This window comes from Dioscorea cayenensis, unplaced genomic scaffold (genome assembly GCF_009730915.1).
Source record: "Dioscorea cayenensis subsp. rotundata cultivar TDr96_F1 unplaced genomic scaffold, TDr96_F1_v2_PseudoChromosome.rev07_lg8_w22 25.fasta BLBR01000914.1, whole genome shotgun sequence".
NCBI lineage: Eukaryota > Viridiplantae > Streptophyta > Magnoliopsida > Dioscoreales > Dioscoreaceae > Dioscorea > Dioscorea cayenensis.
In genome coordinates, this window is record NW_024087305.1 from 1 (window position 1) to 13,567 (window position 13,567).

Below are 13,567 nucleotides of genomic sequence, written 5' to 3' on the forward strand. Positions count from 1 at the left end.
TGTAATATTAATAACAATAATAATGGTCTAATTAATTAAATTATAAGAAGCCAGAAGTAGAAGAAAAAGAAAAATAAGAATAAATACAACAAATATATGAAAAATACAAAATAAAAATTAATAAAATAATAATAATAATAGTACAATAAATAGATAAATAATAAGAAGAAGCAGCAGACGAAGAAGAAGAAGAAAAAGTAATTCCTTAATAATAAATAAATAATAAAAAGAAGAAGAAAAAGGAAACAGGAATAAAAATTAGAACATTGCTATAAATAATCACAATAATAATAATATTAATAATAATAATAATAATAATAATAATAATAATATTAATAAAGGAAATAGGAAGAAGAAGAAGGATATGTTAAAAAATACAAAATTAATTAACAATAATAACTAATAGTAATAAATAATAGATAATAATAAGATTTGAACTAGAAGAAGAAAATATACGAAAATATTAAATAGTAATTATAGAATTAGGGAATAATTGGGAAAAAGAACTAAAAAAAAAAGATTAATATATAAATATTATTAGAGAAGGAAGGAAAACAAGGAAAGAAAAGAAGAATAATTATAACAAAAAAACAAGAAAAGTAATAAATAAATAAATAAGAAGAAGAGGAGGAAGAATAAAAAGAAATATAATAAAAATATGAAAATATTAATAAAGATAATAATAGTAATTACAATAATAATAATAATAAATAGTAATAATATTAATAATAATATTAATAATAATAATAATAATAATAATAATAATAATTAAAGAAGAAGAATTAGAAGAAATATAAAATAAAATATGAAAAATAATAATAAATAAATTATTATAAGAAGTAGAAGAAGCCGAACAAGAGAAGAAGAATAAATAAAATAAAAAAATATAAAAAAATAAAATATAAAAAATATAAATAATAATTATAATAATAATAGCAATAACAATAATAATCATAATACTAATAATAACAACCACAATAATAAAAGAAGAAGAAGAAGAAGAAGAAGAAGAAGAAGAAGAATATATAATAAAATAATTATAAGAAGTAGAAGAAGCAAAACGAGACAAGAAGAATAAATAAAATAAAATAAAATATAAATAATAATTATAATAATAATAGTAATAATAATAATAATAATAATAATAATAATAATAATAATAATAATAATAATAATAATAATAATAATAATAATAATAATAATATTATTAATAATAACAATAATAAGTAGAATAAAAAAAGAACAATAAATATAATAAATAATAAATAAATAATAAATAAATAAGGAGGGATAATATTGGATTAGTAAATTAATTAATTAATCATAAGAATAGAGGAAAGTAGAAGAAAAGAAACAAATATAATAAAAACAGTGAAAGATAATAAATAACTAAGAAGAATAACAAATACTAATAATAATAATATATAAGAAGAGATATTATAAAAATGGAAATAATAATAATAGACATTAATTAATAATAAGGAAAAGAAGAACAAGTAGAAGAAGAGAAGAATAAATATAAAAGTAGAAGAAAAATAAATAATTATTATATTATAAAATGAGGAAGAATAATAAATGAAGAATATTATAATAATTGATAATTAATTAATTAATTAATTATTAGAAGTAGAAGAAGAGGAAAGGAAGAACAAGAGTTAAAATTAGAAGAAATATAGTATTATAATAATAATAATAATAATAATAATTAAATAATTAATTTTAATAAGAATAAGAAAAAGATAATAAGAATAAATATAATAAATATATTAAAATAATAATTAAATTAGAATAATATTAATAATAAATATTAATATAATAAATAAATAAATAAATAATAAGAATAATAAGTATTTAAATAATAAGATAAGTAATTAATAATAATAATAATAATAATAATAATAAAAGGAAATAGAAGAAGAAGAAGAAGAGATATTTTAAAAAATATTCAAAATAATTAACAATAATAGTAATAATATTAATAATAATAATAATAAGAATAATAATAATAACAACAATAATAATAACAATAATAATACTAATAATAACTAATAGTAATAACTAACAATAATAATAATAATAATAATAAAAGAAGAAGAAGTAGAAGAAGAAATATAAAATAAAATATGAAAAATAATAATAAATAAATAATTATAAGAAGTAGAAGACACAGAACGAGACAAGAAGAATAAATAAAATAAATAAAATATAAATAATAATTACAATAATAATAATAATAATAATAACAACAACAACAATAATAATAAGAAGTAGAAGAAGAAAAAGAAGTATAAATATAATAAAAAATAATAATCATCATGAATAAATAAATAACATAATAATAATTATAAGAAGAGAGGAAAAAGTAGAAGAAAAGAAGAACAATAAATTCAATTAAAAATAAGAAAAATAATAAATAAAAAAATGATAATAATACTGATAATAAATTAATTAATTAACTGTAAGAAGTAGAAGAAGTGGAAAAAGAAGAACAAGAAAAAGAAGAATAAATATAATAAAAAAAATAAGAAAATTAATAAATAACTAAGAAGAATAACCAATACTAGTAATAATAATAAGAAGAAGAAGAAGAAATATAATAAAAGAAATGGAAATAATAACTATAATAATAATAATAATAATAATGATGATGATGATGATGATGATGATGATGATGATGATGATGATAATGATAATGATAAATGAAGAAGAAGAAGGAGAAATATAACAAAAAACAAATATGAAAAATAATAATTAATTAATTAATTAATTAATTAGTTACAAGAAGTAGAAGAACAAGACCAACAAAAGAAGATTAAATATATATAAGATAATAGTAATAATAATAATAATAACAATAACAATATAATTAATTAATTAATTATAAGAAAGCGTAAGTAGAAGAAATAGGAAAACAAGAATAAATTATAATAAAATATATGAAAATAATAAATAAATTAGAAAATAATAATATTAATATATAATAGATAATAATAAGGGTGTGGGGGTGTTAATAATAAATAATAATAAATAAAGAATAAGAAAGGTAATAATAATTTTGTTTAATAATAATATTAGGATAATAATAATAATAATAATAATATTAATAATAATAATAATAATAATAATAATTAATAAAAGGAAAAAGAAGAAGAAGAAGAAGAAGAAGAAGAAGAAGAGATATATGTTAATAATAAGAAGCTTTATAAGTGTTAAGAATATGAAAGATAACAATAATAATTATACAGTAAGAATAATAAGAATAGAATTATAATAATAACAATCATATATATCATATGAAATATACAGGCATATTTGAAGAGAAGCTAAAGTATGACGTGTCAAGCTCTCTGCTAAATCTAAATAAATATTACAATAGATTATAATGATTTAATTTAAAAATATAAATAGATTATTCTTTTCATCGTAATAGAGCTTATCTCTTTTATTTATCGTATCTAAATTTAAATATTTGAATTTTTTTTTCTATATAGATTTATTATTATTATGTTCAAGTCTTATTAATATTTTTAAAATAGAGTATATCATATTCTAAAATTTATTTATCATATCATATTCTAAAAAATTTATAATAAATATCCTATGTAGAATTTAAATTGAAATATTTATTTTTTCTATGGATAGATTTATTATTATGTTCACTTTGTAATAATATTTTCAGCTAGAGCTGTGCTGTAAGAAAGGATTGATTTTGTAGAAATAAATTGCCATGAAGACACAAATGGACATTAGTTCGGGTTGTTAGGCTTGCAGATTCCATGCTTCCAAGATAAACTGTTAATAGTACTTTAGATGTCCTTATGGATGAACAAGTTTTCTTTCTATTTGATATAAAATTATTATATGTATTGTTTAATTGTATTTTTGTTTCTCAAGTAAATTATCTATTTTTATTAAAATCTCCAGTGTGGAAGGATCCATGCGTCGATAAAACGTTCATTGGTTCGATAATTCAAACTTTTGATTTTGAAGGAAAAACTGTATTTTATACAATTTTATAGTGGGAGATAATAATATGCGTTTATAAACTCGACAAACCGCATGTTTGGCGCTAAATTGCGTCAAAACTAATGTGATAGATGCTGTAGATGAAAATTTTCCAAGGCAATGTTTGTAGGTTTAGTATCTATTTCGCCGATAATATTCGGTTCTACATGTTGAAACTGACGAAAAGAATTTATTTAGCAAGTATTTGAACTATATATGTAATTATTTAAGTGTAATCTATGCTTTCCTTTTAGAACTGACGCTTTATGATGGCAACTTTTGTTGAAGATGTGCTAGGAGGAAAGTCATTAGCATAAAGATATACCTGAGTCTAGAATCAGCGCAAAGACAAGCAAAGCTGACGGATGCAGAAGCCCAAGATCTTGAGTATGCTTTTCTATATATATATATATATATGTATGTGCATATAAATTACATGTTAGTATGCAGCTGTCAATCATATTTTCATGGTGTCATGAAGTTTTTAGATGTTAGAGCATAATCTATTTGATGTGGTATCTTTTCCTTTGTTTCTACAGAAAAACAAGCTTCAAAGGTACTTTGTGGGGGTGACTTGTAGATGGTGATTAATGCTTATCTAGAAGCTAAAGAATTAGGACTTATAATTATCATACTCCAAATGTGTCGTGCCAAAAGATTTAGAGGTTATATTCATTATTATTCAAATGCACAAAAATATTTCGATTAAAATTTTGTTTATCTAATTTGCATGATTGAAATAGAAACTAATTTATTATTGTTGAGGTTAGAATATTTAATTCTTATTTTATTGTTTTATTGTAGGCGAGGTTAGAATATCTAATTCTTATTTTACTATGAAACTGATGGTGAATGCTCATATTGAAGAAGTTATCGAATTTCGAAACAAGTATAGTTAAATTTTTTTAATAAATTAATATATATAAAAATATTAGTATCAAGTTTTTCTTTTACTCTAATTGATTTATTAATCTTTGTAAAGGTTGATGAGTGAGCAAGATTGTAGTTCTCAAAGGATAAGTCCAGTCTCTTCTTCATTTGCCTACTCCATCTCTAATGATCTATCAAGTGAAGAAAATAATGTAAAATCTATTGGACAATTAGCAGAATCTATAGAGGTAAAATTACTGCAAATATATCATACATGTATACTTTTGATATCCATGTTTTGTGTTTTTTTTAACATAATTAATTATAATTTTTTGTTACTTCTGTAGCATTATAATTTGATCACATATTTTTATAATTTTATTATTTTAGGTTGCCAGTTATTGGGTTTTTGCCACTATTATTGAAATTGAAAGTGATCAAGATTGGTGGTACTTATCCTGTAAACGATGTTCAAAGAAAGTCAATCCTGTTGGTAAGAGATTTTACTGTGAAAAGTGTGACAAGTTTGATTTTGCGGGAACTCCTAGGTAGAATATCTATTATACTTTTTTTAATTATATATTTTTTTAATTACTATTTCATTTATTATTTTTATTAATTGTGTGATTGTTTGGATTGATTAGGTTTAAGGTCCAAGTAAGAGTTATTGATGACACTGGTAATGCTTCTTTTCTTTTGTGGGATCGTGAGTGCTTGTAATTACTTGGTAAAACAGCTAATGATTTGAGACATGATTCGACAAATGTAATGTTGTAATTTAAATTCAATTGTACAACACTAAACCTAACAAGTATGACAATTTTATTGTATAATAATTTTTTCAATTATCTACAGATTTCTATGAATGGATCTTATCCTGCTGAAATTGACACTTTGGTGGAAAGAAAAATACTATTTAAAGTTCAAATAAAAACTCAGAATATCATGCAACATTATGAAGTCTATACGGTTATGAGATTAACTGAAAATAATGAGTTAATATCAAATTATATTTCAAGTCCTTATTTGAAAAATAAGGTTTGTTTGAAGCAAATTAATTTTGGTTATTTAATAATAATTTTTCATATTTAATATTTTGATAATTGATTTTATTTGAACAAATAATATTTCAGGACTCTGATGCTCTTTCTCAACTTGACTATGTTGATGTTGTTGAGGTGAAGGTAATTTTTATGATATCACCTTTATTTTTATGATATTCTTGCTATTAAATTTATGACTCAATAAACTTTGATTGATTTACAGGACTCTATATTTGACAGTGAAGCTAATACAATAAATAAAACCACTACAAATCGATCTAATCCATTCACTGTTGAATATGACACTTCAATTATAGTAGATAGTGTTCCAATTACTCAGATATCAAGCAACAAAATGAAAAAAAATTGAAGCAAGAAAAAAACTAATTGGTAATAAATGATTTTAGCAATGTAGTCGATGACTTTATTTGTGTTTTATGTCATTTTAAATTTGTTAAATTTATGATTATTATTTAATTTTAATGAAGGCAATATAGTTTATTTATATAATTTATTATGAACATTAATATTAACATGTACCATTTATATGCATAACAATGATTATGCTTGGAATTTATTATATTAATAATTCACTTTTCTTATTTAGTGGGGTAATTAAAGATTTTTATATTTAATTTTTTATTGGAAAACAAAAATCAATTTCTATAAACAATTTTTAATTATAAAATAAAAAAAACTGTATTGAACTTGAAATCTGTAGGAAATAAAATTAAATTAATTTATTTTGAGAAATAAAAATTAAATATTTGAAAATAAATAAAATAGGGAATATTAGTGATAACAGACAAAAAAAATTTAAATAAATATATATTAAACCATCTAATATCAAATATCATATATTTATCTATATATATATATATATATATATATATATATATATATGCCTTTTTGGATTAAAGGGGTTCGTTGTTCAACCAAGAGAAAAAGAAAAAGAAAATCTTATTTTATATTATCTTATCATTATTATATTAGTTAAGAATTTTCAATATATATCAATATATATAAATTTATAAATTTGTGGATGAATAAATAAAATTATTTATTAAATATAAAAATTTCATATAATATTTTCAAAATCTCTGAAATCATACTAAAACTTTAAAAGCAAATTTATAATTTCAAAAGTATTTATAATTGAAAATAATTATAGATAATGTCGAAAATTGACAAAACTTTGATTTACTAAACACAAGATATTTTTAATATTGTACTAAAACTTTAAAAATAATTTATAATTACAAAATATTTATAATTAAAAAAAATTATTGATAGTTCTAAAAATTGACAAAACTTTGATTTACCTAATCCTAATCAAACACAAAGTAGATATTTTAATTAAAAATAAAAATAAAACAAGATAAGATATTAGAGCTTTTGAAGAAAGTGATTGGATTATCATAATTTATTGCTAATAGCAATTGCATAAGCTATTTGTGGACATTCTCTAACAATACTACAAGGTATGTAACATAATCTAATTAGTTGTCTCATTTCATCTAGATATCTTATAATAACATATTATAATATATACACACTCATATATAAAAAGTCTGGAATATATAAAAATAGGAAAAATATTAATAATCATATATATATATATATATATGATATTTAAATATCAAAAATCGCAATATATAAAAATTGGAAAAATATTAATAAGCATATATATGATGATGATGATGATGATGATGATGATGATGATAACTAAAAATATTTCAAATAAGTATATTTTTTCTTGAATAAGCCTACCAAAACAATAATAATAAAAGAAGAAGAAGAAGAAGAAGAAGAAGAAGAAGAAGAAGAAGAAGAAGAAGAAGAAGAAATAGAAATATAAAATAAAATATGAAAAATAAATAAATAAATAAATAATAATTATAAGAAGTAGAAGAAGCAGAACCAGACAAGAATAAATAAAATAAAAAATGTAAATAATAATTATAATAATAATAGTAATAATAATAATAATAATAATAATAATAATAATAACGATATTAAATTAATTAATTAACTATAAGAAGTAGAAAACGACGAAAAAGGAGAACAAAAAAAAAGAAGAATTAATATAGTAAAAAATAAGAAAAATAATAAATAACTAAGAAGAATAACAAATACTAATAATAATAATAATAATAATAATAATAAGAAGAAGAAGAAGAAATATAATAAAAAAAATGGAAATAATAACAATAATAATAATAATAATAATAATAATAATAATAATAATAATAATAATAATAATAATAATAATAATAATAATAATAAACGAAGAAGAAGAACAAATATAACAAAAAATATTAAAAAAATAATAAAAATTAATAATAATAACCATAACAATAATAATTAATTAATTAATTATAAGAGGCAAAAGTAGAATAAAACGAAAAACAAGAATAAATATAACAAAATATAAGAAAATTAATAAATAGATAAATAATAAAAAGAAGCAGTAGACAAAGAAGAGGAAATGTAATTAATAATAAATAAATAATAAAAAGAAGAAGAAAAGGAAATATAATAAAAAATTAGATCAATAAATAATAATAATAATAATAATAATAATAAAAGGAAATAGAAGAAGAAGAAGAGATATGCTAAAAAATATGAAAAATAATTAACAATAATAGTAATAATAATATTAATAATAATAATAATAATAATAATAATAATAATAATAATAATAATAATAATAATAATAATAATAATAATAATAATAATAATAATAATAATACCTAATAGTAATAACTAATAGATAATAAGAAGAAGAAGAACAAGAAGAAGAAGTAGAAGAAATATAACAAAAATTTTAAAATAATAATTATGATAAATAAATAAATAATAAGAAGAACAAGAACTAAAAAAAAAGAATAATATATAAATAATAGTAAGAAGCAGAAGAACAAGAAGAAGAACAAGAAAAAGAAGAATAATTATAACAAAAAAATAAGAAAAGTAATAAATAAATAAGAAGAAGAGGAGGAAGAATAAGAAGAAATATAAAAAAAATATTAATAATAATATTAAATAATAATAACAATAATAATAATAATAATAATAAGAAGAAGAAGAAGAACAAGAAGAAGAAGAAATATAATAAAAATATGAAAATATTAATAAAAATAACAATAATAATAATTACAATAATAATAATAAATAAATAAATAATAGTAACAATAATAAAAATAGTAATAAAAAAGTAAAAGTAATAATAATAATAATAATAATAATAATAATAATAATAATAATAATAATAACAATAATAAGAAGAACAAAAGAAGAAGAAAAAGAAATATCAAATAAAATATGGAAAATAATAATAAATAAATAATTATAAGAAGAAGAAGAGTCAGAAAGAGACAAGAAGAATAAATAAAATAAAAAAAATAGAAATAATAGTTATGATAATAATAGTAATAATAATAATAATAACAACAATAATAATATAAGAAGTAGAAGAAGAAAAAGAACAATAAATATAATAAAAAATAATAAAAATAAGATAATAATAATGAGAATAAATTAATTCATTAATTATAAGAAGAAGGAAAAAGTAGAAGAAAAAAAGAACAATAAAGATAATTAAAATTAAGGCATATAATAAATAAAAAATTATAATAATGATAATAATGATAATAAATTAATTAATTAACTATAAGAAGTATAAAAAGAGAAAAAAGAGAACAAGAAAAAGAAGAATAAATATAATAAAAAATAAGAAAAATAATAAATAACTAAGAAGAATAACAAATACTAATATTAATAAGAATAAGAAGAAGAAGAAGGAAGAAGAAGGAGAAGAAGAAATATAATAAAAAAATGGAAATAATAATAATAATAATAATGATGATGATGATGATAAAAAGAAAAATGAAGAAGAAATATAACAAAAAAATATGAAAAATAATAATAATAGTTAATTGATTAATTAATTACAAGAAGTAGAAGAACAAGAACAAGAAAAGAAGAATAAATATAATAAAAAATAAGAAGAAAATTACAGTAATATTAATAATAATAAGGTGGAATTGCCAAAAACAGCCCCCAACTTTGCCATATTGCCAAAAAAACCCCTATAGTTTTGCAATCTCCAAAAACCCCCTTCCTCTTACACTCCATGATTTTCAAACCCCCAAAGTACGTAACGGCATTAAACGGAGTGTTTTTTAAATTTTATGGACGAAAATTCCCTTGCACGGAAGTCGTGGTCGCACCCATTTTCGCTGTGTGAGAGGAAGTGGGTGGGTTTTTCTTAGGGCTACAAACTGCTTGTCTCTCTCAACTCGCCTCCAAACCATTTGTCTTCTCTCAACTCGCACTCAGCTCTTCCTTTTCCACCCTGCGCCTCAAGGAGAAGTCCTGCGCAAGTATTCGGCATTTCATCACTTTATAGTCTAAGGTATTGATTATGGTTTTTTGTTAACTATTCTGTTACGAAGAGACATTTTTTTCGGTTTTTGTTTTTGTGATTTTTGTTTCTCTTGGAAGACATTAAAGCCTCGCATGGGGATTTATCGATCTGGGGATTTGTTAGTCCGAGGGAGATCTCTCGGCTAGGGTTTTTTTGTTTTTGTTTTTACATTTTCGTCGAGTGTACACGATCAAAGTGGTTTTTTGATTGTTGTGATTTGTGTAATGTTTATAATCTACGTTTACCCTTTCAATTGATATGGTTGTAGTTGTAAAAATGAGGTCTACGCTTTAAATAATGAGCTTTTACCGCTTAAGTTTTTGTCGCCTCGGCTTTACCTATTTGTATCTCCTGCTTAATAATATAGGTCTCTGTTTAACAAATGATATCAATGTTTAAGAATTGAGAGTTTACCGTTTAACAACTTATATTTCCGCTTATCAATTTGTGAATACTGATGTCTGAATGTGTTGTTATTGTCACAGGCTTGTGATTATGGCGGTTAATCTAGTTAATGGGCGATGCTACATGACACCGGTAATGGAGACCATGGCTGAATTGAAAGTTCACATGATCCCTCGACACTGAGAGATCATCCGAAGGACACCGTTCGCAGCATTTACTGAGTTGGAAGTTGTATTCCAAGAACGGGCCCTTCTTGATTCTCTGTTGCAAAGGTACGATAGCCGCACCAATAAATTCAGGATTGGGGAAAGCATGCTGACTTTCAGGCCTGAAGATGTGGCACTCGTTCTTGGTATGCGTTGCGATGGAGACGCAATCATGTTTCAGAAGAAGAAAACACGCTTAGCTTTCGAAGAGAGGTATTTATCGAAAATGTACGAGAGACACAGAGACTCCATCAGGAACACTCTTCATCAACTCGTTCGTCAGAGGGGAGAAGAAGAAAATTTTGCCAAACTACTGATGGTGTACCTCCTGGGTACAATCCTCTTCCCAAATACGTCCTGCTCGGTTCCTAACTGGATCATTCATTATGTCGATGATCTACCTGCCATGGGGCGATACGCATGGGCACAGGCGACCCACAAGTGACTTATGGAGGACATTCCACAAGCCGCCGCTCGAGTGACATCTAGATGCGCGGGGAAGAAGACCAACACCGGGTATGTTAAGGGTTGCACGGGCGCTTAACATATGGTTTTACGAGCTGACCGGAACCGAAAAGAAAGTCCGTTTCTGCAAGATCCCAAGGATGCTGTGCTACGGTGAAAATACTTACTAGAAGCAAGCGACGATAGAAATGAGTTTGTCATCTCTCGAAGGAAAAGAGGTAATAATTCAAAAACAATGTGTTTAACCATAGACGTTAATGTTTAAAAATATTATTTACCTTTTAACTTTGTTCATCTACCGTTTAAACCATTTCTTTAACGTTTAAATATTTTGTTCTCTGTTTAACATAATACGCTATAACGTTTAAATATATAAGTTACATGTTTAAATATAGCTTTTATTGTTTAAACTGAATGATTTCGCTAAGATTGTTTGGTTTACACATGTTAGTTTTCTGAGCTGGTTCCGGTGAATGGTGATGAAGAAATATTTGTTCGGGCCAACCGTCGGTTGGATGCTATTGCTCCGGAACCGCTTGCTCAAAGGCAAGATGAGAGGGCAACCTCTTCCGTGCGCACTCGACGCCGTTCTCCTACTTCCAGCCCAAAACACACATGCATTCCTCAAGGCCGGAGAAGCCCTCGCCTACCCCGCTCGACTGTGGCAGCGCCCCTGCCAGCACAAGGCGAGGATGTCACTGCAACTCTTCTGCAGGCTTGCCAGATTTTGATAACCGAGTTCCCTCGGCTTGTCGCTCGGGTTGAGGCATCGGAAGGCCGGTCACACTCACAATCGATTGTGCCTTCCCTCCAAATAAATGAAGCACCCGGGACGGACGCGCCGTCGGAATTCGACGATGAGGACATCATCAGGGTGGCCATTCAAAGCCGGCCTCATTCGAAGAGGCTTGCAAAAAAGAGGAAAACAATAATGCCTCCGTCTCCACCGCTGGCTGATGATGAAATAATAACAGCACCATCGGCTGCTGATGGTGTTACCATTGATGACATGCCCGTCACGGTGGAGGAGATCGCAGATGACATTGAGATTGTCACGGTGGATAAGATTGTTGACTCTGTTGTTAACGATAGCATGAACCCGGTGGAACTGGTGTCTGACAGTGCGGCATCAAAGATGGACACAATCCATGAAGAACAACAACCGACCCAACGCTAGGTTCCGCCATTGATGTCGCTGCTGCGGCCGCTGGCCGAGAAGGTCGTTGACTCTATCCTTAACGAACTCGAAGTCACAGTGGAACCAACGGCCGACCGTGCCGCATCGTAGGCAGACACAATCCCACAACAACAAGAAGCATGTAAGGAAGTGTCTCCCGTTGATGCTGCCGTCGTGCCCCCATCGAAGGAAAGGAATGCCACCGAAATGAAGACGAGAGAGAAGAACAATGCCAATAAAAAATTAGAAGAAGTTCAGAAAGTCTTCATTCCGAAGAAGAAAAAATACGTTGGCCAATCGCGCCTCAACAAGTACCAGCAGGAGTTGATAAGGATCTTCCTCAACTGCCCTATGGACAAGTAAGTTTGAAGTTTTTATGGTATTATTGAAACTATTATATGTAACCATTTAATTAAGAGCGTTAACGTCTAACCATCACAGATAGCATTTAAACTATTACATGTTACCCTTTAAGTATTACAGTTAACATTCAAACATTCAATATAGCATTTAAATATATAGATGTTAACCTTTTAACTATTATACTGCTACCATTTAATTTATATCGTTAACATTTAAATATTTTTACATAGAATTTTTAAATCTTGTTGTATCAGCTTAAATATTTACAATATTGTTTACGTATCTATGTTCCGCTCAACCATAGCACTCGTCGTGTGGAAGAATGACTCTGTCAGCACCACACAGTCCAGTCTATTCGACCTGCTTGAGGGGAAGGAGATGGTTGCAAAAGTCGATGAGCGTAGTGCCATATCGTTATAAGAAACGTGCCTCCATCACACGACCACTGGCGTTGTTCATGTCAAAGTAGGGCGTCGACGCACATGAATCCACTATGGCTATGATCGGAGATGCCGCGCGTAACTTGCATGAAGTTGACATTGTCATCCTCCCGATAATTATGAGTGGCCACTTCCATGTCGTCGTCCTTGACAATGACAAACAA

The 13,567-nt window shown here is 24.9% G+C and overlaps 1 protein-coding gene across 1 annotated transcript; it reads left to right on the plus strand.

Annotated features, from left to right (window-relative positions):
* The first annotated feature begins 4,850 nt into the window (after positions 1-4,850).
* Positions 4,851-12,600, plus strand: LOC120255268. Its single transcript, XM_039263127.1, has 6 exons — positions 4,851-4,894; positions 4,988-5,123; positions 5,266-5,423; positions 5,520-5,532; positions 6,009-6,059; positions 12,139-12,600. The coding sequence occupies exons 1-6, from the start codon at positions 4,851-4,853 to the stop codon at positions 12,598-12,600; spliced, it is 864 nt and encodes a 287-aa protein (XP_039119061.1).
* The last annotated feature ends 967 nt before the right edge of the window (positions 12,601-13,567 follow it).

What these genes read in the sequence shown, in the direction of transcription:
- LOC120255268 (XM_039263127.1), top strand. Translation starts at nt 4,851, where the DNA reads ATGGTGAATGCTCATATTGAAGAAGTTATCGAATTTCGAAACAA. An exon ending in AATTAGCAGAATCTATAGAG is followed by an intron (nt 5,124 to 5,265) that starts GTAAAATTACTG and finishes TTATTATTTTAG; the next exon opens with GTTGCCAGTTATTGGGTTTT. An exon ending in TTGATGTTGTTGAGGTGAAG is followed by an intron (nt 6,060 to 12,138) that starts GTAATTTTTATG and finishes ACTCTTCTGCAG; the next exon opens with GCTTGCCAGATTTTGATAAC.